General features: G+C 38.1%; 1 protein-coding gene across 2 annotated transcripts in view; it reads left to right on the forward strand.

Annotated features, from left to right (window-relative positions):
* The window catches only part of NR6A1 (nuclear receptor subfamily 6 group A member 1), a 228664-nt gene that overhangs the window by 30670 nt on the left and 178554 nt on the right, over positions 1-19440 (forward strand). For both annotated transcript variants that reach the window (XM_035015828.1, XM_035015829.1), the window contains exon 2: positions 3124-3165. In XM_035015828.1, the coding sequence (XP_034871719.1) occupies positions 3124-3165 (42 nt within the window). The remainder of the gene's footprint in view (positions 1-3123; positions 3166-19440) is intronic.

Genomic DNA, 19440 nt, shown 5'->3' on the forward strand with positions numbered 1-19440 from the left:
TTCAGTCATTGTGTCTCTGGTGCCTAACTTGGACTTGAGTGGGTGTGGGAGAAAGAGGGGAAAGGACTGGAGACCTGACCTGAGCCCTGACATCAGAATGGTAAGAGCAGGCTCAGGTGGAGAAAACTGTGTGCAAAGGAATGGAGACTAAAGGTAAAGAGGATGTTGAATTTAGGGAGCTACAGTATAGTACCATGTGGCTGGAATGTACTCTGTTGGATGGGATGAGAAGCAAGAGTTAAAAGTTGAAGTGGTAGGCAGATCATGAAGGATATACGTGTTTCCTGTTTTGGGGAAAGATGTGATGTTTGGTTAGAGTTGTAGAATTTTGCCTTTTAAGAGCCTCACCTTAATTTTGCCTGTGTGCTGCGGAGGCTTCAGAATAGACTGAGTGACTGACATGCAGTCATATTAAATCAAAACATTCCTAGAATAATACTTAACTTGATTTTGTAAAAGACCCATCATAGATTAAAATTGACTACAATTTCACGCTTCAGCTTATTTACTGGCATTACCCATAGCTTTTATTTGTTCACATTTGGATAAAAATGGATACTGATAGTTTATTTAGGATCCTATTGTGGTAAATACATGATTTTATCCTCAAAATGGTAACTAAAGAAAAAGATCAGTAACTTATAATTTGTCTTTGTAGCCAGTCAGATTGAGGAGTCACTGATCTTTTTCTTTTTGCTAAATGCCTATTGGAGAAAAGTTTGTCAACTGGATCTTCCTTTGTATAAAAGAAAATTCCTAGACTTAGAGCCATTTATTGATGATTACTTGCCACAAAGTAGGTAATTTATGTATATTCACCAAATCTCATGACAGTTGAACAGGAGGATTATTTTTATCCTCAGGAAATAAGCCTAGGGTAGTAAATTAAATAAAAAGAGCGGCAAATCCGGGATTTGAATCCAACTCTAACTCAGACCTATGGTAAGTCAATATAAGCTTTGCCCTAAATTTCAGATTGCTGTGAGCACACTAACTTGGTGATTCATACTGTCTTAGGAACCGATCTGTGTTTCTTGTCCCTTTTTAAAACAAATTAAGTCAGTAGCCAAAGGCCTTGGATTTCTCAGAACATTTCCTAATTTGTTTACTGTGTTATATTTTGTGAGGCAGATGGTTTTGGGGGGTATGTTCATGTATTTATGTGACTTAGGAATCTTTTTTTTACTGAAAAACTCTGATATCCTTTGCTGTTGTGTTGAATGCATTGAACATATATTGGGGTTACTTCCAGCAGTGATTTGGATTCTTCTAGCTAAAAATCATTTTGCTAGCTAGATCTGGTTATTGAGAATCTGGGCAAGACTCTGAGAATGGTAGCCAGATCCAGCCATTCATTCCATTGACTTGTTGTCAGGAGGTAGGATTAACATTGTTTTACGTATCTCCTCAGGCCTCCTGCACTAGTGATGATCTGCAAAACCAGAGACAACATTATTAGCCAGTGGTCTCAGGGCTGGATGGAGGGAATGTAGATACCATTACTGACACCCATAGTCCTTGTGACCATTGGAGGAATTTGTTTTAGGACAGATATAAAGACTCCTCCTTTCCTCAGGGGGTAGCATGTATCTGGAATTGCTGCATCGAGCACTTTACAAGCTCAAAATATTAAAAGGTTCAAGAATCACAGCAAAAAAAAAAAGTAACTAAAGTGACATTACGGTTCCATCCCAGGGCTTTGAGGATGAAGTCATGAATGGGTCAGTAGTTCTGCTCTTTGCTACCACAGACACAGCACTGGATTGGATGGACCCTAGTGATTGCTTTAGTCGCTCACATATGTTGAGCTCTGACTTTGTCAAGTACTGTAAAAGCCTTTATCTATTTATCTTGTTTTATTTTTTAAAAGATTTTATTGATTCATTCGGAGGGGGGAGAGAAAGAGTGCGTGTGCACAAGCAGGGGGAAGGGCAGAAGGAGAGGGGGAGAGAATCCTCACAGGGGGTAGGAAAAAAAGGAAAAAAAATAAAAAGAAAAAAAAGAAAATGCTCTCATTTCTAGTTCAGTTTTGCTCCTTTTGTTTTTTTTTAAGTAGGTTCCATGCTCAGTGTGGAACCCAATGAGGGGCTTGAACTCACAACCCTGAGATCAGTAGCTGAGCTGAGATCCAGAGTTGGACGCTTAACCGACAGCCACCCAGGGGCCCCTGCTCCATTATTTTTGAATTGACCATTGAGATATTATAGTTATATAATTATATATATATATATAATATATATTATAGTTATATAATTATAGATAATATAGCCTTTGTGCTAGGCTTGTGAGATAATTTGGATATAGTTGTGAACAAGACAGGCCAGGTCCCTTCTTCTGTAGAATAGTCTCATAGTGGAGTTAGACACTGAGCAAGTAATTTCTTGTTGATGAGTGCACAAAGTGTTATAGATAATTATAATAGGGTACTTTGACCTTGTGTAGGAGACAAGGGTATAGGAAGCAAGAGAAGCTTTTCTGAGGAAATATTTAAGCTGAGGATGAATAGAAAGCAAACTGGAGAGAGTTATCAGTTACATATAGAACACCTACAGTATGTTTGCTCTTCACTGTGCTTGATTTTTCTCCTCTGTGTGATAGCTACACACCAGTCAGACAGATAAAGCTCAGACTTTTTGGGCCTGAAATGGGCTTTGGGAGGTATTTATTCCAACCTGAACTGCATACTTACTAATGGAAAATTGCTTCCATTTGTGTGTGTAGGTAAAATTTTCAGCATTTGTGAAAATTTTAAGTAAAATTACCCTGTTTGATATTTTTTGTAAGTTCATATTTTGTATATTTTGCTTTCTTTTGGAAAATAATTGATAACGTTAAGTAGAGCATGTCAGGTATTTCATGAATTGTAATCTTTCTATGAATTTTTATTCCAACTAATATTGACATGCTCACTCAGGCCTCATCACTACCTTGTGGTAAGTGCAGTTACTCTTTCCATTTTTTCATATAATGTTGATGAAATGGAGGCTCAGGGAGGGATATAAAGTAGCTAAATGTAATAGAGGTAGGATTCAAATCCAAATTTGACTTCTCAGTCTGAATTTTTGAGTGACCTTAGAGTACTTCATGAATTATAATCTTTTTTCCCTATTGTTTTCTCTTTAGGTTTTTGTCAGGATGAATTGCCAGAGCTTGACCCGGGCACTAGTAAGTTCTGAATGTTCCCCAGTGTTCGTGAGTAAGAAAAAGACGTGTGTGTCCTTTTAAATATATAACTTAAGGGTGTCATTGGTGGTCATATTGACTCAGATCTTATTTCACTTTGGTTTATAATTATGGGGAGGACATTCTATCTTTTCTTGTTATGCTTTCCTTTTTTTCTCATTATTCAGTGGTCAGAAATGTAATCATTTAGTAGAAAATTGGTTTGCTAAAAATTTCTATTTAATATTAATCTCCTTTCCCTGTTCTTCATCCTCCGTGAAACCAACAACAAAAACTGATTTCATTTATGCATACATACAACCATGTAATATATTCATAATCACTTCTCTGAAGTACTGACTGACTTCGACATAATTTTTTTTTTTCTGAGATGACAGAGGGGTTGGGGAGGAGGACATAATTTTTTTAAAGGAGGGATTATGCTTGGTTTAGGTATTTATACTCAATGACCTTTGTACCACAGTTTAATTTCTACAGCACCTTTATCTACATTAAGGTTAAGGTTACGGTTATGAGGGTGACTGTTTCAAGGTCTAATTAAATGATGCTTTTAAGGTCTCTGTCTTGATCCTAATCATCAGTGTTTCCAGTTGCTCTCAAAATGTGGCATGCACCATTCTGGGATATGGTTATAACTATTAGAAATAGGTCATGGGAATATCCAATTATAAAGACCTTGTTTTGCTATAATGCCAAAAGGTTGAATGATAATTCAGATTTGAGAATTCATGAGACGATCTAGAGTTGTTTTTTCTAGTTCTAGTACTTTTTAAGGTCATGAGACTGGCTATTTGTCACCAGTCTGCTGTTGATGTAAGCGGTAGAGTTTACCTTCTCACCATCCTAGCTAATATCGGCTCTCTGAGGATGTGGACCTTTTCATATATTTTTCCCACATACCTTAACAGTATAAAAATTCATGTCTGTTTAACTAGTACTTAGTAATTGCAAGACAAAAGAAGTCCTATAATGCTTGTCAAACAGCAGGAAAATAGAATTGTCTTTCTAGAAATTGTAAAGTTCAGAGTCAGCTTTGTAGGTAGTGTAGGCTGCCAGTACCTATGAGCGAACAAAATATTTTCTCTTTGCCCTTCTCTTACGAATAGCCTTCATTTAGAAGGAGGAAAAAGGTAAATTCTTCAGTCACTGTCCTTTCTTGGATTTTTTAACATTAAGAAGGACATTGAAATGCTCTGAAATCTTTCAGACAGAACTACACAAAAAATGTGCAAGATAATTGAGAACTCTGCAAAACATTGCATGATGTCTCTACTCCAGGCTTAGTTCTAGGTTCCAGAGATACACAAACAGGTAAGTCTGGGTCCTGTCCTCACATATTAAGTTTATTGGAAAGTATTTACTTGTCTGGAATTACTTGAAAAAGCATTTTTTAAACCTCTAATTTAGTACATAATACTCAAACTTAGTCTCCTTTTCTGCACTTAATAGCAGTTGAAAATAGCTCCTGCCCATTTTCCAGGAAAGGCCCTCATTAAGATTATTATTGAATTGTTCTTCCTTCTGGGCCAAGTAATCCTAACTCATTTAACATTTCTGCATAGAATTTCTAGCCAGATGTGGTGATTTACACACCTCTCCATTCCATGAGAATGAACAGATATTGAATCATAATTTTATATATCAGTGTAGAATAGGAGTCACCTAAAAAAAAAAACACTTTTCTTTTAAAAAGTGTGCTTAGCTTACGTGGGCAATATTCTCGATAATCCCCATTTATCTTTGTGAAATTAGTAGTGTTTTATTCCTCTGTCTTTTACAATATTATTATAATACTATTATAATAACAAATGTGCAGATGTAAAAATTTATCGTCTCTGTCTCAGCCATCTTGGGGTTCAAATGAGCATGACCAGCCATAACAAGTGATAGGAGACCTCAAGACTGATATAGACTGTATGTGTTGTCTTAAGTTGGTTATGAGTGTTGATACTGCAAATTCCATGGCTTCTGACTGGGAAGGAATAATATTTTCTATGTTAATGTTCTAATGACCATTAGATTGAGAACAATAGGGATTTCTCTCCGATGCCTCTTTGGAATTTAGAGGCCCCAGTGTCTCCTCTACCCCTCAAATTCTTGATAGGGAAAGCCTGCTCATACTTGCTTATTTTCGAACAGGAAATACCATTGTTGCTGATTTCCCATTGTGGTTGGCAGTGGTTGTAGATAGCAAGTTTGGGACCACAGGTAGGATGTGTTGGAACATAGATGAGGAAAAAATTTGATTTTGTCTTATTCAAATGGCTTTTTTCCCCCAACCTTTTCTGTGATAGAGCAAATGGGTAGCCATGCTTAGAATATGGGCAGCTGTTCACACTTTGGCTGCCTTCTTATGATTCCTGGGCTTCCTGGAGTCCAATGTTATGGCACAGGTTCAGGCTAAGTTCATTTCTACAAGAAGCATCTCTGTACCCTGCCCATTAGCATAAGCTAGGGACAAGGGCAGTCAAAGGTCAAGAAAAGTTCAAAACAGCATAACCTTTCTGTGCTTCTGTTTCCAAATAACCCCAGTCCGCCCTGCTCCCCGAGTTTTTTCCTCAACCATCGTGTTTACCGTGTAGTTGTAAAACTCAAGAGAACAAGGACTGACTTGATACAAGGGAAGTTAGAGAATAGAAGTCATTGTTGCTTAAAACAGGAGAAATAATTGATTTATGTTTGGGGGCCAATTAGGCTATAAAACAGGAACAGTAAAGGGACCTATGACTTTAGGACAGCTACTTGCTCTGATTTCTGTCCCACAGACAAGGAGCTCCCCAATAAAGGCTGTCAGCTTTCTAGGCTAAATTATTAATTCCTTTCATGCCTCTCAGGGATTGTAAACAGGACATAATACAGGAAAACAATTGATACTGTTCAGTTATTGGCCAGATAGAGGGTCAAAGGGTAAATAGTTGGATTAGCACCAGCTGTTCTTCCTCCTCCAGTCAAACTTTTGTTCCTTATTATCTATTTCAGCAAAGTACTTCCTTAGTTTTTGGCCTCTAAATAGTTAAATTCATTTCTTTTCTTGTAAATAATTATTGATCAGAATTGAAAATGCTCATATTTTAATTCAGTTTCCAAAGTTGAAAATGAGCATTCTTTTTGGTATGTGCTGACTATGTTGTTTGATGTTCAAAAGGTATTATCCAGAGGAAAGTAACTACTTGGAAGTTAGATTAGAAGCTTTTTAGCTATTTTTACCAACTGCTTGAAGATCTTGGTGTAGCTTGATTAAAAGAAAAAAGTTGCCTTTGTTTAAACTGATAGTAGTAGGATAATGCATGTTCATTGTAGAAAACCCTAAAAGAAAAATATAAACACCCCTGATCCCACCATCTGGAAACAACCACTGTTTCTTATTTGAGATTATGTCCTTCCAGCTTGTGTCTGAGTTTGTTTTTTACATAATTTGGAATCATAATATATGTACAACTTTGTATCTTGTCTCTCCCCTCCCCCCCATCATTACATTTTGAGCATTGGTCCAAGTCATGAAACATTTTTCATAAATATTTTTTTAAAAAAGATTTTATTTATTTGACAGAGAGACAGCAAGAGAGGGAACACAAGCAGGGGGAGTGGGAAGGGAGAAGCAGGCTTCCCACCGAGCAGGGAGCCCAATGCGGGGCTCAATCCCAGGACCCTGAGATCATGACCTGAGCCAAAGGCAGTCGGTTAACCAACTGAGCCACCCAGGCGCCCCTTTTCATAAATATTTTTAATGGCAGGATAATTCATTGTAAGGGAATAACTTTACCATGATTTAACCATTCTTCTGTTGTTGGGCATTTAGGTTTCCAGGTTTTTCTACATTCTATAATACCACAGTAACATGTTTTTGTATAAATTTTTTGTCTGCATTTCAAATGAACCCTTTAGCATATAAACCAAAACTCTTCTGAATTAAGAGCATGGCCTCTGGCTCAAGATTATTTGGGTTCTTTTTGGCTTCAGTATTTACTAGCTCTGTAATCTTGGCTAAGTTATTTAACCTCTCTGGGCCTCAGTGTTTTCATCTGCAAAATGGGGACAATAAAAATTTATTTCTACTTTACAGGGCTGTTGTGAGGATTAAATGAAGTAATATATACACACACATATATTTCTGTTTACATTTAAAACCATGCTTGGCAAATGATAAACACTGTTAAGTGTATGCTATTCTAGGCTGTGTAACATAGTGTTGAAATTCTCGGTCTTTCTGTATTAATGGGCTGTTGTAACTGCACTTTATTCAATTAAACTAGCCTGTGTTTCTTAATGACACAAAGATAAATCATTCCAGATGTTAGCAGGTGTAAGTTACTGCTTCAAGTAAATAGTTCCCTCAGAGGAGCAGAGCTCATATATTGCTGACTACTTTGGCCAAGACTGTTCTTTACCATCTGGTTGACTGTTAGGGCATTTTGGTCCCCTTCCCCCAGCCAGCAGCAGGTAACCTCCCAAGTGACCATCTGCCAGCCCATTGATTTAACCTCTTAGGAAACTAAAGAAGTTAACCCTCTGCTTATTTAAAACACATACTCAGATTATGAACTCTTTGGTCAGTACCATGCTTATGTTGGGGAAAAAAAATTTATACAATTAAAAACCTGACCATTAGTGTTTTAAAAACACTGCATCCTTGGGTTTCTTGCTGCCTCAGACTAAAAAAAAAAAATACATATATATACATATATATATATATATATATACACACATATATGTACATATATATATACATATATATATATATATTTCCCCCTACTGATCAAGGATCTAGATATAGATAAATGAGCATTTAAAAAGAGACATGAGGGGAGCACCTGGGTGACTCAGTCAGTTAAATGTCTGCCTTTGGCTGAGGTCATGATCCCAGAGTCCCCAGATCGAGCCCCACATAGGGCTCCCTGCTCAGTGGGGAGTCTGTTCTCCCTCTCCCTCTGCTCCTCCCCACCCCTTGTGCTCTCTCTTTCTCTCTCAAATGAATAAAATCTTTATTTTGTGGGTTTTTTTTTTTTTTTTTTAAGATTTTATTTGACACACAGAGAGAGCATGCACACAAGCAGGGGGAGTGGCAGGCAGAGCAGGCTCCCCGCTGAGCAGGGAGCCCTATATGGGTCTTGATCCCAGGACCCTGGGATCATGACCTGAGCCAAAGGCAGCCTTTTAACCAACTGAGCCATCCAGGCACCCCTCAAGGAGACTTTTTGTGGATCCTTCAGACTATAAAAGAAGAATGTGCTTCTCAGCTAGAGTCCTCTAGGTTCTGTCCAAAATTCCATTATTCTGTACCATGTCTTAATGGGTTCATTTCTAGTTGTCAAACTGTATGTCACAATTTTTGATCTCAGAAGACACTTCATATGAGCCCAAGTATGGTCTGCAGAGAGTGAATTTAAGGCCGGGTGTTAAGAGATCAAGGAAGGAAAGAAAATTAACATTTACTGGGTATTCCTTCTGTTCCAGGCATTTTGCATATTATCAGTAGGAATGAGGATTATATCCTATAAAATTATTTAATTTTAAATTTGACTTTGTAATACCTAGTCTATTGTTCTTTTCTTCCTTCCCCACTTCTCTTTTTCTCTTTGATGTGTGTGCCAAGTTATGACAAGCTATGACACAGTTCATGTCCTGAGGGACTCTGGTTTAATCAGGAAAACAGACACGAAGCTTGATAAGTGCCTTCTTCTACTACTACTACTACATCATCATCATCATCGCTAATATTTATTACACACTAAATGCTTCACATGCAAGCACTCATAAAACTTTTGTTTAAAAAAGATACTATCCTGGGGGCGCCTGGGTGGCTCAGTCTTAAGCGTCTGCCTTTGGCTCAGGTCATGATCCCAGGGTCCTGGGATTGATCCCCACAGAACCCCACATCGGGCTCCCTGCTCAGCGTGAAGCCTGCTTCTCCCTCTCCCGCTCCCCCTCTTGTGTTCCCTCTCTCGCTGTGTCTCTCTCTGTCAAATAAATAAATAAAATCTTTAAAAATAAATAAATAAAAAGATACTATCCTGAGCTTACAGATGACAATGTTGAGGCCTGGAGAGGTTAAAAGACTCACGCCAAAGTATATAGTGGAGAAATACCTGAGATTTGAGAGCTGTTTTTTAAAAACTTATTTTATGGGGGGATGGGTTAGCCTGGTGGTGGGTATTAAAGAGGGCACATATTGAATGGAGCACTGGCTGTTATACGCAAACAATGAATCATGGAACACTACATCAAGAACTAATGATGTAATGTATGGTGATTAATATAACATAATAAAATAAAATAAATAAAATAAATACGAACAAACTCGTGATTACCAAAGAGGAGGGAGTGGGAAGATAAATGAAATAGGTAAAGGGGATTAAGAGCTACAAAATTCCAGTTATAAAACAAGTCACAGGGATGAAAAGTACAGCCTAGGGAATATAGTCAATAACATTGTAATAACCTTGCATGGTAACAGATGGTAACTACACTTATGGTGGTGAGCACTGAGTACTGTATAGAATTGTCAAGTCAATATGTTGTGCATTGAAACCAATATAACATTATATATCAGCCATATTTAAATAATTTTTTTCAAAAAAATTTTATTAAAATTCAATTAATTAACATAGTGTATTATTAGTTTCAGAGGTAGAGTTTAGTGATTCATCAGTTGCATATGACACCCAGTGCTCATTACATCAAGTGCCCTCCTTAATACCCGTCACCCAGTTACCCCATCCCCCCCCCCTCTCCCCTCCAGCAACCATCAGTTTGTTTCCTGTGGTTAAGAGTCTCTTATGGTTTGTCTCCCTCTCTGATTTCATCTTGTTTTATTTTTCCCTCCCTTCCCCTATGCTTCTCTGTTTTGTTTCTTAAATTCCACCCGAGTGAAATAATATAATTGTCTTTCTCTGATTGACTTAATTTGTTTAACTCCTCTTTTATCCTGTCTCTAGTTTTCTTGACTGTGACAAGTCTCAAATGCTAATGGAAGAGCTTAAAGCAGTATAATGATTTATAACATACGTAATGGGTTTTTTTGTATGCAGAAGAATATACTAAGTGTCATTTGGGCTCTTTTGCATATATTAGAATGATTTTGGACACAGAGTAGAATAATTCACTGTGGAATAGGTTCCCAAAGAGATTTCTTCTGTGGCTCAGGTTCAGGGTTATTCCACTATTTTTCAGACAGGTTCTTTCCTGAAACAAATGAAGATAAATTCACAAATCTCCCTTGTTTTTCCCTTTATGTTCCCTTTCCTTCACAATACTCGGTTAGTGATTTAGTCATTTCACATTCATAACTGTTCCAAGGGCCTACTTCCAAAACCAGCTGAATCTGCTAGATCACTGCTAGATCAGGTCTCCTGAATGTGACCTTTTGCTGGGGAGTTCTTTTCTGATAAGGATTCTTTTGAACAGGGTAGGGGTGGTATGAGATTCAGAGCTTAGGCTGAGCTCTCATCCCCTTGACCTTTGCCCCTATTACAGAGTTTATACTGACTTGGTAAGGACTCCCTATGGAGCCAAGAGTTTAGGACTTGTTTACAATTGATGAAAAGATAGTTGCATTCAAAGGCTGTTGTTGGGTCCTTGGATAGTCATGGATCTCTGCCATTATCTCTGGTGGGTGTGGGGAATGCTGGGACATCTGGGTCTGGAGATTTGTAATGGATGACTAAGAAGGAATGAGCACAAACCAAAGCTAGATAGGTTGCTGCAGTTGTTCTTTCTATAGAAGCGGTATTTGCAGTAACATTTTGAGAACAGGGAAAGATTTGTGCAAACCTATACTTTATTTCATTTAAAAAAGCTGAAAGTGGTTACAATTCCAAGTATGATAATAAGGGAGATGTGTGGGAATTCTTCTCTTCCTTTTTGATACCTCATCAGAAAATTTGCTGTTAAGCGAATGTATCAGGTAGTAGAGGGAAACACTAGATTATTATTATTTTTTTTAAAGATTTTATTTATTTATTTGACAGAGAGCGAGAGAGGGAACACAAGCAGGGGGAGTGGGAGAGGGAGAAGCGGCTTTCCGCCGAGCAGGGAGCCCGATGCGGGGCTCGATCCCAGGACCCTGAGATCATGACCTGAGCCGAAGGCAGATGCTTAACGACTGAGCCACCCAGGCGCCCCTGAAACACTAGATTATTAAAGCCATCTTCAAGAGTTATATGTAGTTTTATAAATTAGTATTTTCTCTAAAATTCTTGTGGTGCACTAATTACGCTGGGGAGAGTATAGCAGCTCAGTCCCAAGAGTCTTCATACACCTTTTCTGGCCACACTTTGATCAACTAAGATGACACTTTTTAGCCTCAGTACCTGAAGGTACATATCTTTTTTTTTTTTTTTTTTTTTGTCATCTAATATTTGTTGTAGATGTGGATCTGAAAAAAAAAAAAAAAGAGACAAGCATCTTCCTTTGAAGGGTGCTGACAGTTACTATGAACCAAAATTAAATAAATACATCCTCTGTTGGTAAGCATAGGAAAACAAACTGCATGAATAATAAGATTCAAAGTGAAAATACGTGGGGCGCCTGGGTGCCTCAGATGGTTAAGCGTCTGCCTTCGGCTCAGGTCATGATCCCAGGGTACTGGGATCCCCCAAGTCAAGCTCCCTGCTCGTCAGGGAGCCTACTTCTCCCTCTCCCTCTTCCTGCCACTCCCCCTACTTGTGTGGGCTCGCGCGTGCTCTCTCTCTCTCTCCCAAATAAATAATCATTTAAAAAGGTGAGAATACAATGTTATATCTTTTTCATCTCAGCACAAAATTCCATGTGCTAAATGTAGTCTGGCCTTTGGATGTATTTTGTTTGACTAACCAAATATTTAAATAAAACATTTTATTTATTTATTTATTTTTAAAGATTATTTATTTGACACAGAGCACAAGCAGGGGGAGCAGCAGGCAGAGGGAGAGGGAGAAGCAGGCTCCCCTTGGAGCAGGGAGCCCGATGCGGGGCTCAATCCCAGGACTCTGGGATCAAAACCTGAGCCCAAGGCAGCTGCTTAACTGACTGAGCCGTCCAGGCGCCCCTAAATAAAACATTTTAGTTGTCAACATTTAAAACCTGCAAGATCTTCATAAAAATTTGGAGTTTTGGCCTTCTTGATAAATTGGGACTAGATTTCTACATGACATCTGTTGACTGGAACAGAATAGTGGCTGCCCTCTTGATGTGAACATGCACTCTCAGGTTTGTCACAGATCCAAATGGGCTCCTCCATCAATTATGTCTCCTGCATCTTCTGTAGGCATTTGAGTTTGTAGCACCTAAACTAAATAATAGTAATTGTCAGTGCAGATGAAGGTGTGGGAAAATGGGAACTATTATGAATATAATCTAATAATATCTGTCAAAGCTGAAAATGTGCAGGTTTACTTTTGCAGATTTAGTGGTTTAAAATTTAAAAATTAAAAATTACAGGTGTAGGGGCGCCTGGGTGGCTCAGTTGTTGAGCATCTGCCTTCGGCTCAGGTCATGATCCCAGGTCCTGGGATTGAGTCCCACATCAGACTCCCTGCTCGGCGGGGAGCCTGCTTCTCCCTCTCCCACTGTGTCTATCTCAAATAAATAAAATCTTTAAAAAATAATATAAAAATTACAGATGTAGCAATTCACGTCTCAGTCTTTATCCTATAAGAAATGACAGGTATGCAAAATGTATAGTCAAAATATATTCCTTTCAGCAATTATAATAGCAAAAAAATTGGAAACAGCTCAAAGTTTAATAGAGGACTACTAGTTTAATGGATTGTGATTATCCATGCAATGGAGGACTATTATAGAATTGCTAAGGAAAAGGGCAGATTTTAGTCTGGAAGGATACACTGAACTGTTTGTTAACAGTAGAGTATCTTTGGCCAAATGGGATCATAGGGCAACTTTCATTATTTTAATTTTTAACAAAGCTCTTTTATTAAAAAAATACATTTTTTGAGAGAGTGCATGCGTGGGGAGAGGTGGGGCAGAGGGAGAGGGAGAGAGAGAATCTTAAGCAGGATCATGACCCAGTGTGGAGCCCAACATGGGGCTCAATCTCACGATCCTGAGATCATAACCTGAGCCGAAATCAAGAGTTGTATGCTTAAATTAACCCACTGAGCCACCCAGGCATCCCAAAAGATTTGTATTTTATTTTATGTTATTTTATATTATTTTATATTCTTAAAGATTTATTTATTTATTTTAGATTGAGAGCATGTGGGGGAGGAGCAGAGGGAGAGGGAAAAAGTCAAGCAGATTCCGAGCTGAGCATGGAGCCCAACACAGGGCTGGATCTGATGACCCTGAGATCACAACCTGAGCCAAAACCAAGAGTCTTAACGCTTAACCAACTGTGCAATCACTACCAAATTGAGCTACTCATGTTCTAGTTTCCCACCTTAGATCACAGATTTTTACATTCAGAATTCTCTTATCTTGAAATTGCTCTAAGGAAAGGGAATCTGTATCCTCAAGTAGCAGGAACCATCTCGAAGCCTGAGAACAGGGTAAAAGCCTAGAGCAGTGTTTACAGGCTTCTACTTGCAGGTCTCCCTCCATTCACAGTTAAGCTATCAAAATTGACCTGCTTTTCAGCATCAGGATTGGCATACCATACTATCGAGAATAAAGGGATCCTTAATCGCTTCTCATTTGATTGTGTTGTCTTGGCAGTTGCAGGGTTACATTGCTGGAAATGACCTTAATGGAAGATAGCATGGTACAGTGGAAAAAACATGAATGAGAGTTTGCATCTTGACTTTTGCCACTTCTTTGCTGAGTGACCAGTTTCTTTATCCATAGAACAGTAATTATCCCTGTTAGGGGTTGTTTTAAAAAAATAAGTGAGGTAATATATAGGTGAGTTCTCCAGCATCTAGCTGCTCTAGCCAATCCTCTATGTTTCTTTACTGAAATACATTAGGAAGGGTTTCTAACTTTTTTGGGTAATATTCAGTGAGCATTTACTGTATGCTAATGGTTTTAAAACATTATCTCATTTATTCTTGCAGTTCTTATGATGTTTTCAACTCTTGTTCCCTCCATTTTACAGATGAAGAAACTGACAATTTAACACTTGGCCAAGGCCACACAGCTGGTAACTGGCAGAGCTGGAGCTTGTGTGATTACAGAAACAATGTACTTTTTATCTTTTTAAAATAATGGTATGATTTACATACAGTGAAATGCACAGACATTAAGTATAAGGTTCAAGCACTTTTTACGAATGCATACGCCCTTGTAATCCATGTTCTGTCAAGATACAGAACATTGTCATCCCTTCAGAAAATTGCCTTATGCTTTTTTCTCAGTCAGTTGTACTGTTCTACTCCAAGAAGCATTAACTTCTGATCTCTGTCATGTGATAGATTGGTTTTGCCTGTTCTAAAATGTCATATGAATGGAATCCTACAACAGGTGCTGCTCTTTTGTCTCTAGTGTTTTATAGCATAGCGGTTGAGACTTACCCATGTTATTCCAGGTTTTAGTAGTTTATTTCTTTTTATTGCTAAGTAGTATTTCATTGACTATATCACTGTTTATCTATAACACCTGTTGATAACCTGGGCTGTTTCTAGTTTTTGGCTATTATGAATAAAGCAGTTGTGAAAACTCTTGTACAAGGTTTTTTGTGGCTATATGTTTTTATTTTTATTAGACATATATCTAGGAATTGTTGGATCATATGGTAGATGTATGTTAAGCTTTATGAAATTGCCAGTTTTCCAAATTGTTAGTATATTTTACAGTTCCAGTAGTGTAGGAGTTCTAGTTGTTCCACATCTTTGTAAGCATTTGGTGTTGTTAACTTTTAAATTTTAGTCATTCTAGTGGGCATGTAATGGATTGATTTTTTTTTTTTTTTTTTAAGATTTATTTAAGAGAGAGAGAGTGCCCATGAGAGGGGGTAGGGTCAGAGGGAGAAGCAGACTCCCCGCTGAGCAGGGAGCCCAATGCAGAACTCGATCCTGGGACTCCAGGATCATGACCTGAGCTGAAGGCAGTCGCTTAACCAACTGAGCCACCCAGGCGCCCCAATTTTTTTTTTTAAGATTTATTTATTTGAGAGAGAGAGTAAGCACGAGTTGGGAGAGGGGCAGAGGGAGAGACTCTTCCGAGTAGACTCTCTGCTGAGCATGGAGCCTGATGTGGGCTTGATCCCATGATCCATGAGATCATGACCTGAGCCAAAACCAAGAGTCAGATGCTTAATGGACTGAGCCACCCAGATGCCCCATTAGTTTGCATTTCCCTAATGACTAATTATGTAGATCACCTTTTCATGCTCTTATTGGCCATTCGTATATCACCTTTTAGATACGAAGTGTCTATTCAGGGGCGCCTGGGTGGCTCAGTTGGTTAAGTGATTAAGCATCTGCCTTTGGCTCAGATCTTTGGCTCCGGGTCCTGGGGGGTCCTGGGATGGGCTGAGTCAGGCTCCCTGCTCAGCGGGGAGTCTGCTTCTCCCTCTCCCCTTGCCCCTCCTCCCGCTTATATGCTCTCTCTCCCTCTCTCAAATAAATACAATCTTAAAGTGTCTATTCAAAGTCTTTTGACTATTAAAACAAAATCATGTTCTCTGTCCTATTATTGAGTTGTGTTTTTTTTATTTTATTTTATTTTATTATTATTTTTTTTATTTTTAAAGATTTTTATTTATTTATTTGAGAGAGAGAATGAGATAGAGCATGAGAAGGGGGAGGGTCAGAGGGAGAAGCAGACTCCCCGCTGAGCAGGGAGCCCGATGCAGGACTCGATCCCGAGACTCCGGGATCATGACCTGAGCCGAAGGCAGTCGCTTAACCAACTGAGCCACCCAGGCGCCCGAGTTGTGTTTTTTTTTAATTAGGATACAAGTCCTTCATCAAATATGTGGTTTGAATATTTTCTCCCAATCTGTGGCTTTCCGTTCTACTTTATGAATATGCTTTTTTGATTAGAAGTTTTACATTTCTAGGAAGTCTAATTTATTAATTTTTTCTTTTATCGTTAATGCTTTCCATGTTCTAAGAAATCTTGGCGTAACCTGAGGTTGCGAAGGCGGTGTTCTGTGTTTTCTACTAGAAACTTTTTAATTTTTACATTTATGTCTATAACCCATCTCAAATTAAAATTTTGTATGGTATGTGAAGAAGTCCAAGTCTTTCTATATGAATATTCATTTGTTTTAGCACCATTTGTTGAAAAGACTTTCCTCATTTTGAATTTTTGTTGCACATGCTGAAAAATAATTTGATATTTATGAGTCTATTTATAGATTGTATTCTCCTCCATTAATCTATCTTTTTACCAGTACTGCAGTGTCTTGAATAACATTGCTTTATAATTAGTCTCGAAATCAGGCAGTGTGTTCCAACTCCATTTTCCCTTAAAGTTGTTCAGGTTATTTTGGCTATTCTAGGATGTTTTGTTTTGTTTTTCATTTCCCTAAAGATTTTAGAATCAGTTTGTCAATTTTTTCTTTTTTAAACAAAGAAGCCTCCTGAGATTTTGATTGGGTTGTATTGATCCTATCAATTTGGGGAGAGTTGTCATTTTAGAACTGAGTCTTCTATGAATTTAGTGTATCTTTTCACATAGTTAGAACTTATTTGTTTTTTCTCATCAGGTTTTTGAAAGATTAGTGTTGAGATCTAGTATATCTTTCTTTAATCTTATCCTACTTTTTTTTAATGCTGTAGTCAATGGTATTATTTTAAAATGTTGTTTTCCCATTGTTTGTTGCTAGTATAGAAAAGCTGTTGATTTTTGTATATCAAATTTGTATCATATAACATTGTTAAGTTTGTTTCCCAGTTCTAGTAACTTTAAAAACTAAATTCCTTGGGACTTTTTATGTGTATATCTTTGAATAAAGGCAATTCTACTTCTTCCCTTTTGATGTTTATGAGTTTTGTTTATTTTTATTACTATATTGCATTGGCTAAGATTTCCAGTCTAATATAGTAGATAAAAGTGGTGAGAATGACATTCTTGTTTTGTTTTTGATCTTAGGGGAAAGAGTTCAGTATTTCACTCTCAAGTATGTTGTTAGCCATAGATTCTTTTAGATTCGTTTTCTTTTAGATTCGTTTTCTTTTAGATTTAAAAATTGTGATAAAGGGCGCGTGGGTGGCTCAGTTGGTTAAGCGACTGCCTTCGGCTCAGGTCATGGTCCTGGAGTCCCGGGATCGAGTCCCGCATCGGGCTCCCTGCTCGGCGGGGAGTCTGCTTCTCCCTCTGACCCTCCCCCCTCTCATGTGCTCTCTCTCTCCTCTCATCCTCTCTCTCAAATAAATAAATAAAAATCTTTAAAAAAAAATTGTGATAAAATACACATAACATTTACCATCTTAACCATTTTTTAAATGTACAGTTTAGTGCCATTAAGTATATCCATATTGTTGTGTAGCCATAAGCACCGTCCATCCACAGAACTCTTTCATTTTGTAACACTGAAACCCTGTACCTGTTAATAGTTGCCCATTCCCCTAGCCTCTGGCAACCACCATTCTACTTTCTGTCTCTTGCGAATTTGACTATTTTAGGTATCTTATATAAGCTGAATCATGTATTTGCCCTGTTGTGTGTGGCTGGTTGCTGCTGCTTTTTTTTTTTTTTTTTAAGATTTTATTTACTTATTTGAGAGAGAGAGAGCATGAGCAGGGGGAAGGGGCAGAGGGAGAGGAAGAAACAGACTCTCTGACAAGCAGGGAGTCTGACTCGGGGCTCGATCCCAGGACCCTGAGATCATGACCCGAGCTGAAGGCAGACGCTTAACCGACTGAGCCACCCACGTGCTCCATGTGTGGCTTCTTCTACTTAGCATAATGTTTTCGAGGTTCATCCATGTTGTAGCATGTGTTAGAATTTCTTTTTAAGGCTGAATAAATAGTCCATTGTATATACATACTACATTTTGTCTATCCATTCATCTGTTGATGGATGCTTGGGTCACTTACACCTTTTGGCTATTGTGAATAAAGCTGCTGCAAATATGAATGTGCAGATATCTTTTCAAGTCCTTATTTTCAATTTTTGGGGGTATATACCCAACACTGGAGTTGCTGGAACATAAGGTAATTCTATTTTTAATTTTCTGAAGAGCCACCATACTGTTTTTTACAGTGGCTGTGTCATTTTACATTCCCACTAACAGTGAAGAACAGTTCTAATTTTTCTACATTGTCACTAATACTTATTTTCTGTGTTTTTTTTTTTTAAAGATTTTATTTATTTATTTGAGAGAGCGAATGAGATAGAGCATGAGAGGGGGGAGGGTCAGAGGGAGAAGCAGACTCCCCGCTGAGCAGGGAGCCCGATGCGGGACTCGATCCTGGGACTCCAGGATCATGACCTGAGCCGAAGGCAGTCGCTTAACCAACTGAGCCACCCAGGCACCCTATTTTCTGTGTTTTTGATAGTAACCATCCATATGGGTGTGAGGTGATTCCTCACTGTGGTTTTGATTTGCATTTCCCCCATGAGTAATGATGTTGGACATCTTTTCATGTGCCTGTTGGCACATGTATAGATACATGTATTGTATAACTTCTTTTGAGAAAAGCCTATTTAAGTCTTTTCATTTTTAAACAAGTTTTGTTGTTCTTTTGAGTTGTAAGAGTGTTTTGTTTTGTTTTTGGGGAGAGGAACAGAGGGAGAAGGAGAGGGAATCTTAAACAGGCTCCATGCCCAGTGAACAGCCGAAATCAAGAGTCAGATGCTTAACTGACTGAGCCACCCAGGCACCCCTTATAAGTTATAAGAGTTCTTTATCTCTTCTGGATATTAGCCCTTTATCAGATAAATGATTTGCAAATAATTTCTCCCATTCCATGGATTGCCTTTTTACTTTGTTGATTGTGTCCTTTTATATACAATTTTTAATTTTGATGTAGTACAGCTTTTTTTTCTTTTGTTGCCTGTGCCCTTGGTGTCATTGGCAAATCCAACATCATTAAGCTTTTCCCTGTGTTTCCTCTAAAAGTTTTATGCTTTTAGGTCTTATATTTAGATCTGCTTTGAGGTAATTTTTGAGTATATGGTGTAAGGTCCACATTCATTCTTTTGCATGTGGATGTTCAAGTTTGCCATCACTATTTTTTGAAAGGATTGTCCCTTCCCCACTGAATGATTTTGAAAACCTTGTTGAAAATCATTGACCATATATGTGAGAGTTTATTTCAGGGCTCTGTCCATTGTTTTGTCTGTATTATCTCTTTTTATGCCAGTACCACACTGTTTTGGTTACAGTAGCTTTGTAGTAAGTTTTGAAATCAGGAAGCTATGCATTTTTTGTAG

The sequence above is a fragment of the Mirounga leonina genome, unplaced genomic scaffold (genome assembly GCF_011800145.1).
Source record: "Mirounga leonina isolate KUSES-001 unplaced genomic scaffold, KU_Mleo_1.0 Mir_170, whole genome shotgun sequence".
NCBI classification, from domain to species: Eukaryota; Metazoa; Chordata; class Mammalia; order Carnivora; family Phocidae; genus Mirounga; species Mirounga leonina.